Source organism: Hypanus sabinus, chromosome 20, assembly GCF_030144855.1.
Source record: "Hypanus sabinus isolate sHypSab1 chromosome 20, sHypSab1.hap1, whole genome shotgun sequence".
In the NCBI taxonomy this organism is placed as follows: Eukaryota; Metazoa; Chordata; class Chondrichthyes; order Myliobatiformes; family Dasyatidae; genus Hypanus; species Hypanus sabinus.
Window position 1 is genome coordinate 55,592,993 of NC_082725.1, and position 12,516 is coordinate 55,605,508.

Consider the following 12,516-nt stretch of genomic DNA (forward strand, 5'->3'; position numbering starts at 1 on the left):
GCTTGACAACCTTGGAACTTAAGGTTGGACTTAAACAATAGGCATTTGACTATGGTCGTTAATCCATAACAAAAATGGCAAGAGCAAAAGAAAATGTTTAGACAGTATAGTGAGGAGTATCTGAAATACGGACTTGTATCAACACCAAGCAATTAATAGCAGCCAATGTACCTTGTGTGAAAATATATTTTTTTTCAAATGAGGAGATGAAGCCATTCAGCCTTCTTGAACATTTGAAGAGAATACACTTTGATAAAGCAAACAAGAACTTGGCTTATTTTCAATAACTTCATGAAAAATTTCAGAAACTGAAACCATTTCAAAACATGTTTGCCAGCGCTTCATGACAGAAGAGTTTGCATGCTTCATGTAACATTTCATTGCTAAATCCTGAATGCCCCATTCAACGGAAGAAGAACTGATTCTGTCAGCAGTAATGGAACTTTTGAGTAAGGTTTTGCATAAGTCACCAGACCAAATAATTAAAGTGATTCCATTCAAATATAATTCTGTTCAAAGACTAATAGATGAAATGTCTGAGAATGTGGAAGACACTTTGTGCAACCTACTTAGGACAAAGAATTTGTTCTGTAGTTGGATGAGTCAATTTTGCCAGACAACAAATCTTTAGTTATGTTTGCTTCATAAAAGAAGAAAGCATGGTTCAAAAATAGTTATTTTCAAGGGAACTAGAAACAGATATAAAGTGGGAATCAATATTTTGGGTTGTTTAGCAATTTTTCAAAGAGAATGACATTCCAGTCAGCAACATTCTTGTTTGCTAACAGGTGGGGCATCACCAATGACTGAACAACACCATTACTTTCTTGAAAAAAACCTGTACCTAACACGTCTAACATTCACTGTGTAATTCATAGGCAACATCTTGTCACAAAAAACCTAAGTGATCAGCTGCACAAATCATTAAATACTGTTAAAACAGTGGTAAATAAAATCAAGTCCCATGCTCTCTGTTCTCGACTATTTCGAGAGTATTGTGTTGAGAATGATGAAAAGTTTGAATGCTTTTTGTTGCACATATAAGTCATATGGTTTTCAAAAGGAAACTGCCTGAGACTTATGTGCTTTTTTAAACTGGTAAAGTTCTCTGAAGATTCAAATGTTTCAAAGATTCAAAAGATTCAAAGATTCAGTAATCATCTCAACAATATTTGGCATGACATTGCTTATTCGTCAGAATTATTTGCAAAGTTTAATGAAAGCAATCTTCAATTGCAAGGAATGATGTGAATCTTATCAAAGTCAAATCAGTAGTCTCCATATTTTTGTCAAGTTAATCCTACTTAAGTGCAACATTGGCTGTCGTGACCTTTTCCAATTTTCGAGCCTCTCTGAGTTGGAAGAGTTGAAAAAATACCAGATGATGATCTTCAAGAAAACTGTGCCCATCTGCGTGAGCTGCATGTCAGATTTCAGGATCATCTCTTGATACAGATTCCAGGTTGGGTAATAAATCCATTTCTGAACACTTGCAATGAGGAAGGATGGAGGAAGAACTGATCCTCTACAAAATGACTTTGAGCTGAAGCTGAGGTTCAAAAAGATCACATCAAGACTTTTGGTTGCAGAGAGAATTCTCTGATATACTTTGCCTTTTCAACATCATATTTGGTGGAGCACGGTTTCAGTGCAGTTGCCCAACTTCTTTCAAAGCCGTGAAACAGGCTGCAAGTTACTGAACATGGGGATCTGAGACTCCCGAGTGACCTTCAGCCTGAGGTTTGAGAAGCTGATATCACTGCACCAAGCTCATCCATCGCACTGGAAGGTGAAAAAGCGATGAAGTAATGAATAGTTGGACTTCTTACACACACTCTAAACTTGTTGATTAAAATTGTATTTACTCTAAAGAAATAATTTTATTAGCAAAGCTTTAAATTAGATGCAAATAATTTTAAAAATTATTTGTCACTGCTTTGAATTTGCAGTTACTATTTTCTTTCACTGTTCTTCATAAAACATATTTCTTTATACAGTTTTTTGTAATGGCCAGAAAGGGAGAGGGGGAGTTGGTTTTGTGATATGGGATCCAAGGAGCAGTAACCCAAAAAGGTTTGGGAACCACTGGTCTTAACCCAGAATTTCAACTGTCCGTTTCTCTTTTATAGATGCTGTCTAAGCCACTGATTTCCTCCAGCGCACCATGTGCTGGTGTTTAAACTTGTACTTTGAAGGCAAGTACAATCTATTCTGCTATAACACGGCTTTCTATTGTGCTAGATTCTTAGAATTGGAACAATTGTTTTGGAGGAGAACTATCTATTCAAAACTGTTGATCTGTAGGTCTTACAGCAATGAGATAATGAGCAGATCAAGTGCTCTTTAGTAATAATGGTTAAGATATTCTGTTCCCCAGGAATCAAAGGATTGCAGGTTTTTCATAATGTGCTTGAACCAGCCCATGTTTTTTTTGGGGCAGCACCAATTGAACCAAACTGGTTGCTGTCATGACCACTTGTAAGCTAAGGTAGGCCACGGCAGTGACTGGCTTCAGGCAGCAGGTCTTGAAACTCTACACTGCCCTGATCACCTCTTGACAACCTGATGCCTTTGAAATGAAAGAGAAATTGAAAAGTTTCAAGCATATTTAATAATTTACAAGTATTGCATTACTTTAAAGCATTTTATAGAACTCAAAATAAGTGAAAAACAAAGATAAAGTAAAAAGCAGATTTGTTTACTTCTGTAAAAATGGGTCCATTATATGGCCTGTAACCGGAGTGTTTAGTTGCCTGAGCAGGTTGTGTGAAATTAGCTGATTCTTAAGAAGTGCATCAAAAGAATAAAACTAAAGACAAGCAACTAGAGGAAGCAGTTGTGGTTGGCACTGTTATTTTATTAGTACGAGTATACTGAAACAATAAACTTGTACTGGTATACAGACAATTTCTTTAAAACAAAATTTGTTCAAAGTCTGGATCAAATATTATCATAATAATGAAATAACTTCTAACTAGAAAACCTGCAAGCACCATCAAAGAAAGGGACCATAAAATTCAACAGACCCGAGTGTATCCTACAAATAGACACACCACGATTAGAAAATAGAATATGAATTCTTCCATTTGTATAATTGTTTAAAAAAAGCTAGTGCAAGTACAATATTGTACACTGGAATTACATAGAATACACACGTGTACGGAAACGTCCCCCCCTTTCACAATGAAAGCTCTTAACTACGTATTTATGCACTGAAAAAACTCTCCCATCGTCATTAAGGTGCAAAACATTTTATCCCTCCCCCATTTTCCTACCTCTACTGGCCATTGCCATTAGATGACCACAGCTTAGTCAGTCCACAAAGAAAACAAAAAAGACAATTGCCGCCTCTAATTGATTCTCAATGGAAGACTTAAAACTTTCAAAAGATACTAACAACCAAAATATAGCAAACTCAGGAGCAGCCGTTCACATCTGGAAACTATTCACAAACTGGCTGCACGTCCAAAAGCCTCTTTATACAGTACTTCAACCTCACCACAGCCTGAATAAATCAATCTCCTGGACATACCAAATTAAAATAAACAGCTAAAGGGAACCTTCAACTTTTCTAATGGTTTATTTTTCCCCTCCATTATATTACAAGGTATGAAAGTCAAAGCTAGTTTAAACAGTATCTGAGCCTTTCAAAAACTGAGTAACCTTTCATCAACATTCAAATCTCCATGTGCAATAGATTCACATTACCTGTACTAATCAACATATGTGAGCCTTGACTGTTAACCCTTCAAAAGCACTTTGTTTATAAGATTCCATGTAAATAGAGTGCCACCGTTATCTGATTAGTAAGGTAACAATATTTGAGGCTAGGTCTGTTAAAAAGAAATTAGGCTTCGGAGTTAGTGAAAGTGCTGCTTCCGGTTACATCAGTGTTCCACATACACACCAGCCCATCCCTGAGTAAGAGGTGTGAAAGGGTTCTACAGGTCTCTCCAATCACTATATCCAACAAATTAAAAAGGTGTTGTAGGTGGAAATTTCTACTGCTAAAGGAATAACCAGTAAATATTTGTAACTGTCTACAAACAGGTGGGATTACCCTGACTTAATTTTGTGTGAGGTTTTATTTTTACTCACTACAAACTTTTTAAAAAATAGCCTGTTGTCAGTTAACTATTGCAAATCAGACTTTGTACAGAGGCACATGGCTGATCTGGTTATAAATGTAAAAGCTTTCCTTGCATTCTAATTCAGCACACTTTTTCTTTAAAGGAGGCCAGGGACTCAGTTTAAAAAAAAGGCAGCAGTAAGATGATTCGCAAGAAATGCAGTTTTTAAAAATGTAAGCAAAAAGATGTGACCTATCATTTTAAACCTGGCTCTTTGAACAAATAGTTATTGCACATACTAAACAAGCAAACAATTTTGGAGTAATATGTGGGTGGATCAAGATTCTAGAACTGGAATTCGTACTTATAAATGAACAGAAACAAATAACTGAATCGTTTGTATTGTGCCTGACTATTTCCTGTAGTGTTTCTTCAGAAGATTCAGTCAGTTAAATGAGTCCCTGCTTCAATGCTAGGAGATTTCTTTAATAAAAATCACCTGACTGTAATAGCTATACTGATCCATTTAGCTAAAAATCTCATATCTCTGCATTCCACTTCAATTTCTTCTTGCTATCTAGCATTAAGAAAAATAAAAGAATATGAATGTGACTGCCCTGAGCAAGTTAATGGAAGGGCGGATGTATTTATTGAAAATAAATCCCACTTTATCATTAGGAACTCAGCACTAACCAAGTAATGTCAATGTGCAATACGTGAAAACCTGTTCAGCTATTTTGGTGCGCTGTTAAGAGTTTTAATTATTGTGAACTTCAACAATACTTAAGCCTTTTAGCCTCTCCAATCCTATACCCATTCATTTCCATAGGATGTTGGAATAGTTTTGGATACATTCTTAAAAGAGGCAAGTTAAGAAATTATTTTTCAATGCAAGCTAGACTGAGTTGTTTGCACTAATTTAAAAAGTTACCGCCCCCCTAAACCCTCCCTCAATTCTAAGGTTTTAGTTTTATTTGATAGCTATTATGCAACAAGATTAAAGGAGGCTTTGTTCATTTTAAATACTGATAAATGAAAGTTTGAGTGTTATTGTGTTATGGGCTTCAAAAAGCATTGCACTCTCTAAAATTATCTAAGAATTATTTGAAGGTGGCCAAGAACAAAGATTTGAATGATTAAAACCCTGTACAATTTTTTCAAACTGTTGATATCACTGGTATGCACTGATATTTATGTGTAAAATGTAAATCAATCAGAAACCTATTTTATGACACAAATGGAAACTATTTTTAATTTTTGAAACAGCCTGATATCTTTTAAAAGGGAAATTATTGGAAATATATATCCTTTCAAACTGTCCTAGAGAGATTAATAGATATGACATACTTCTGCGTCAATCATTCAACACAGTTTCCCAAAAAAACAACACTGTGGGAAGGTCCCAATGCTAAGGCAGGCCAAACAATATTCGCTACATCTCTTTTTTTTAAGTTTCCCCTTTTCAAAAAGGTAGAGAGCAAAACACAACTGACAGACTCACTGGATGATTGTTGACTCTCAAGGTGTGCAAATTGCCAAATGCTTTAAAAGTACAACAGTTAAACACTGGATAACTCTTAGATTTCTCTTCAAGTTTTTGTTTCAACTTACTGGGATTCCCCATCTCTCTCTTTATTAAGCATTACATTTAAAAAGTGCGTTCTGATAAAGCAGTCTTCAAGGAACTACCATATTTACTCATTCATACAAGAATCATCGATTCTCATTCTTCCAAACAACTTGAATCTACAATTGGTTCTAGACTCATGTCTTCTAAAACTTACATTATTTTTCATTTCCTTTTCTTTTAAAGTTCAGTATCTAGTTTAAGTGGATGACAGTGTTTACAGATAACACTAAACTTGTCAATTTGGTATGATGTTGAGCATCCAGACTAAGATACCCAGTAAATAAATATCACTGAATTGCAAGTGCCCAAAGACCATCCTGCCACATTGTTATGTTGCACAATGTACAAATAAGCATGGGGGACAAAGGAAGTGGCACCAACTGTCACTAAATATGAACCAAATTTTTTAAAAAAACAGTACCAGAGAAGACTATAATGGATTCTAATCATGACAGGAATAATCCAGGTGAGAATTTTTATAAGGGCATTCAATAAACAGTGAACAGTCAAAGCTAGGTGGAAAGAACAGTTACCAGTCTCCTCCGTAACACCATTCAAAATTATTACAACATGTTATTAACAAAAACCTAAAATAACAAGCAGATAACATGTAAATACTGGGGGTTTTTCTAGCTTTAAGTCTACAGTACAGTATTATAGATTTAACAATTTTGAGCTACTGTCACTCCCCAAAGTGCCTTCACTTGCCTATGTTGGACCGTCCTTCAATGCAAATCTTAACCTCCTGAGGAATGAAGGAAGGCTTGGGAAGATTCAATGGCTGCTCTTCAGTCTTCTCTACTTTTCGTGTTTCAGGAGCAGACCACCTTCTTTTTCTTGTTGAAGGCCTTCCAACCTCTGTTTTGTTGAGCCAAGACTTTGCAGATTGTACTGTAATGGTTTCAGATAACAATTTGCCATTCTCTGAAACAACAGGTACATTTCCCTGAACAATCCCGTTCTCCCGCTCCAAGTATCGGGACCTGCTCCCAGTTATACTATAATTCTTCGGGTGCTTCAACAAAGCACCAGTCGTGTCAATAGCCTGTCCTTTATTTATAGAGCCATTTTTCAGATTTTTCAGTGTGAGAGATATGCAAACATCGCCAACAGAAAGTTTCGAACATGGCAAGCCAAATAGTTGGGAGGTTCTCTCCGGACAACATGATGACCAGCCTTTTCCAAAAACAAAAAAAGGATGTTCCACCAGAACTTCAACACTGACCTGAAAATCAAATTCGACAAAGTAAATCTGCATCTGTTTTAATGCAATATACAACTTCATTAAATTTACAAGCATATTTACTGTTAACAAAGGATGAAACATGACCAAAGACAATGAAAGTGACTAGCTACTGTTTTAGGTAACAGATGAAGAATATGACTCAGTATTTCACTTGTTAATAACAACAGTATGAATTATGCTTGGAGTGGCAAAGTCTTCACTCTTTATATTATTGCCCAGCCCATTCTTTTGTTGATTGCCTTGCTAAGCTTCATGGCAAGCTTTGAATTTTAAGAAAGTAAAATCAATTCTGATAATTAGAATGCAGATATACGGCTTCAAACCTTGCTTGTAATAGTGAAAGAAATAATTGAAATGACAGCACCAGCTTGGTAGAATGTAATTTTTTTTCTGAGGTGAACAAATCCAAATTATTTCTGTGAGCCATTCACATGAAATCTGTTTTATTTTAATCCACACATGCATGTACTAATTATTTTAGTTAAGTAAATAAAACACGTGCTAAAGTTCATTGCCATTGAAGGTTTGATTACTATGAAACAACAAAAAGATGAAGGTAAATGCCTAGAGTTTTTGTATCTGCCTGCATTGTTTATTGAAAATCATTTTCAAATACCTTACCAGCCCCAGGAACTCAATAGATCTAGGTTTTATGTTTACCCCCAGAGCATTTCATCAAGAATTTTCAAATATCTTCTGTTTTATAAATCAACACTCCTTCACAAGTTATACTAAATCAATTAGTTCTGCTTTTAAACCTCCACATTTTCTCTCCTTTACTCATCACAAAATGGTATTTTGCCATTTGTATCTGTATGATTCATAATAAAAATATACAGCTCCTAGTTTAAAATGGTTAACCTTGTAGTCACTGAAGTTTGCACCACGTATTCACTCCATATATTTACAACTGTGAATAAGTCTCGTCTTCTCCTTCAAAAAGATATTTCTCTCTTTTATTTCTCACTGTTAGAAAGTGCACATGGTATGTATGAAAATGTAAAATACTTGTTTTACCATTAAGATAATCATTGATCTGTTTCTGACCTCAGCTCCCACATGCTTGTCTATCCTGACATCTTTTTCCTAATTTGCTCAAAAATACATCTTACTTCTGCCTTTAAAATATTCAAAGACCCCACTCTTTGAAAAGATTCCAAAATCTTCTTAGATTGTTGTTTACTTCAGCACCCCTTGTAAAAGTGACTCTAGGTTCTCCCAGAAATGAAAACATCTTCTCCACATCCATGCTGTCCAGACACTCCAAGATCATATCTGTCTCAATCAAATCACCTTTATACGAGCTTAACCCGTCCAATCTTCCCACAGAAGACAATTTGTTCACAACTGTTAACCTCTGAACTATTTCCAATGCACCTGCATTCTTCTCAAAATAAATGTATGCGGTATCCCAGATATGATTATCGCCCATACCCTATGCACTAAGTTACAGAAATCCCTCCGTTGCCAGAGCTCTGCAAAATCACCATTTAGATATAGTAATAATAAGTATTTTATTGGTCCTGAGTGGGAAATTCTTTTGTTACAGAAGTAACATTTAAAAACACATCTAGCAGTGTGCAGACTTAACTAATAAAGTACAGAATAATAATATACACAATAATTTACCAATGAGCAATAATATGAAATAAAACAGTCTACTGTATTATGTGTTCTCCTGTTGCACCTTTAAAAATATCTCCTGTGAAAAAGGATAATTTCACATTGCATTCTAACTACTTGATGCCCTTGTTACTTTCTTCCTTATCTTTAGCAACCATCCCTGACTTACATGCATTTGTAAAAAAAGCTGAGGCCCAGCACCAACTCCTGTAACACACTTGTTCCACTTGCCAACAGAAATGTCCTTTCTTGGTTTCCTATTAGATAGCAAATACTTGATCATGGAGTCACACAACACAGAAAGCCCTTCTGCCCATCATGTCCATACTAACCCCACACCCACCCAAACGAATTCCATTTATTAACTCTAGATCCATCGCCTACAATGCACTGGTAATTCATGTGCTTGTCTGAATATTACTAAGTTATGGGGAGTGTATCTGTCTCCACTTGGGCAGTGCATTACGGATTCAAATCACCCACTGGATGAAAACACTTCTTTTTCAGATCTCCTCTAAATCTCTTACCTTTTACCCTAAATATACACTTCCTAGTTTTTGGTACCTCTTCTATGGGGAGAAGTTCCCTCCTGTTTATCATATCTATGCCCCTCATAATTTTATATATCTCTTTCAGCTCTCCCCTCAGCACCTCTGCTCCAAGGAAAACAAACCTAACCTATTCAGACTCTCCTGATAAATGAAATGCTCCAAAACAAGCAACATCCTGGTGAAGATCCTCTGCAGTGCGATCATATCCTTCCTATATTTGTGGCAAACAGAACCATCCACGATATTCCAGCCATAGCCTAACCGATGTTTTACCATTACAAACTTGCTCTTATATTCTATTCCCCACACTGCTAAGTTCTGTACCCTGAATGCCTTCTTTGCCACCTTTGCTATGTTACCACATTCAGGGATCATCATACACTAAGGTCCATTTGTGCCTCAATACATCCTAAAATTATATGATATTAATCCTCCCTTACCCTGTACTTTCAGGATTAAATGCCATCTATCTTACCAAGATCAATTTTGTTGTAAGAGTGTATGTCTAGCCTCCTCACTTTCACCAATAGCAGTAATTTTGTGTCATCAGCATCTCCTTTCATATCCAAATGGTTCATGTATATTATAAACAGCAGTGTCCAAGCACTACAGATCTCAGGCTTTCAATCACAAAAGTAGCCCATTACCACCACCCTCTGCTTCCCATCAGCAAGCCAATTTCGGGTGCAGTTTGCCAGGTACAATACATGTAGCAGAGCTGCAAGGTAAATGAAACCATTCTATTAGAAATTAAGCACTGTATGACAGTTCTAGTACAATTAAACTTGAGCATAACCATGCATTTGAGGTTCTCATCCTTATTTAGATCCTTCAATTGTGACATTCTTCTTACTTATAATTTTCTCCAATCCCATAACCCATCAAGTTCTCTGCTCTCCTAATTAAGAGTCTCTTCCAATCCACTATTCATTGACCACTCTTTCTCTTCCAAAACTCTGATCAAGCCTTTGGTCCAAAATTGCAGAAGCACATTTTTTTTCTTAACATTCTGTCAATTCCCTTTGGACACTTAATAAGATTAATGGGACCATGCAAATGCAGATTGTTGTTGGTTCAAATGAAGTATTGCTTCTGACAATCTTAAGCAAGAAGATTTTCTACATTGCTGAAATGACCCAACAAGTCCAGATGAAGAGACTCAACCTGAAATATCGCCTGTTCATTTCCTCCACCTACTTGTTTGTTGTTACACATTCCAGGAACTCTTGAGTCTTCAGGTCCCTATTATGATGGTTTATTTCCACTTATGCTTGAATACCTTGTCTTATGGATATAAATGAGAAAGTTTGTACACATTATATGAAAGTGACCCTTTTAAAAACTAAATGAAAAAATTCAGATCTGTTCTAATTACTTCTGAATATGTGCAATTGCTTGGTATACTGTATGCAACTTTAATTTTCAATGTGGGCTTAGAACTTAGAATGAAAAGAAGGGAGCAAGGGAGCACCATATCAAGGAATAGGCCATAATAAGTGAACATTAATTTAAGCTTTTTAATAAAATTTAAATATTTAGCTATTGGTTTGCTGTGAAAAATGTTATAGGATCTTCGGGAGTAATTCTTTCCACCTACACACATATTGCATCAACTTTTCCATCACAAATTTCTCAGTCCCTATTTATAACCAAATCCACCTACACAAACTTGTCACTCTGGAGAGGCACTTGGCTCTGGGGGAAATCAAGATCAAATGGAGTCAGGTGAAGCAGGACAAGGGATAATTAGACCACAGCATGGAAACATAATTCAGTCCACTTCAGTCATACATTATCTAATGTTTTAATATTTCCACAATAAGGTTGTGCTCATATTTTTAAAGGATACTGTGTATAAAAGCTGTTGCACAGTAACACATCTTCCAAGCAGTGATGGAATTAAAGCACTAATACAAGATCTGCTGGGGATGATGGGGGTGTGGGGAAGGAGGTGTAATCACAAAGGCAGATTCCATTATAAATAGTCCATTAAACTGAAAATAGATTGCCACTTGCACACCTCAAGGTTTGTCAAGTGGTTGACCAGCAAGCTTGCCTATTGTTTTGTTTTCTCATTCCCTCTGAAATATAGGCCAATTGAAAGGAGAAATCCATTCTTAACAAACCTGGGTGATTTTTTTGAGGATTTAATTAGCATGTCAGACAAGAGAGTAGATAATATCTGTGGAACGACTGCAGATTGTTCTCTTCAGAAAACAATAAGGGTGTTTACAATTATAAATGGTTATAATAAAGAGAAATTGTTTCCATTGGCAGATGTAAAGATTATTTTAAGTCACATGTTTACAGCATCTGGCAAAACTGGGGAGGCAACTTTGAAGAATTCACAGCAATTTGTGGTGAACTGGAATCCACAGCCTGAAAATGTGGTGGAAAGAGATTCAATTAAGACATCGGCAAAAGAATTGAATAAATATTTACGGTGGGGGGAGGGAAAGAGGAACAGGATAATAAAGATTTGGATTAAGCACAATATACTCAGATAGTCATCGAATCATACAGCATGGAAGAAACCCTTCAGCTCAACTGGTCCATGCCAACCAAAATTGCTATCTAGGCTAGTCCCAATCAGATGTACAATCAGAAGAACTCATGGGCTTTAGATTAGAATTTACTTCATAGGTAAAAGCTATTCAGCAATTCATAATAACATAAGGAATTGCTGTAGGAATAGATCATATGGACCTCAAACCAGAGCTACCATTCAATAAGGTCACAGACGATCTGATCTTATCTTCATCTTCCTACCTTGTTTCCCATAGTCCTTTAGCTCAAAAATTGTTTATCCCAGCCTTTAATAGATCCAATAATTCAGCTTCTACAGCTCAGTGCAGTAGGAAATTTTAATAATTTGAATAATATAATTTAATATAGCAGAATTATCCATTCAGCTATCTATACTGTTCCACAATTCAATCATGGCTGATTTTCCCTCGACTTCCCTTCCCATTCCTTTGCCTTCTCCCCATTACCATTAACCTCTTTTCAGAGAAGAAATTCCTCATCATCTCAGCCTTAAATGGATAACTCATTATGAAACTGCTTCCCCAAGTTCTATATTCCACCACAAGCAGATCACCTTCTCAATTCTCTCAGAATCTTATAATTTGCCAAGATTATCTCTCATTCTTTTAAATGAGTATAGGGCCAATCCAATCACCATTTCTCCGTAAGACAATCCTTTTGTCCCAGGAGTTAACTTGCCTAACTTTCTCTGAACTGCTTCCAAAGCTTGTAGATCCCTCCTTAATAATAGGAGAAAAACTTCATGAACTACTCCAGATACGAGCTCAGCAAAGCCCTGTAACATAGCTTCCCCTCTTTTATACACTCATTTGAAATAAAGACCAACATACTGTTTGACTTTCTAGTTAT

At 36.1% G+C, this 12,516-nt stretch overlaps 1 protein-coding gene across 14 annotated transcripts in view; it reads right to left on the bottom strand.

Annotated features, from left to right (window-relative positions):
• Nucleotides 1-2,811: 2,811 nt before the first annotated feature.
• Nucleotides 2,812-12,516, bottom strand: part of atxn1a (ataxin 1a) — a 309,041-nt gene continuing 299,336 nt past the window's right edge. For all 14 annotated transcript variants that reach the window (XM_059945541.1, XM_059945547.1, XM_059945537.1 and 11 more), the window contains one exon: nucleotides 2,812-6,925. In XM_059945541.1, coding sequence (XP_059801524.1) covers nucleotides 6,401-6,925 — 525 coding nt within the window. In that variant the 3' untranslated portion in view covers nucleotides 2,812-6,400. The remainder of the gene's footprint in view (nucleotides 6,926-12,516) is intronic.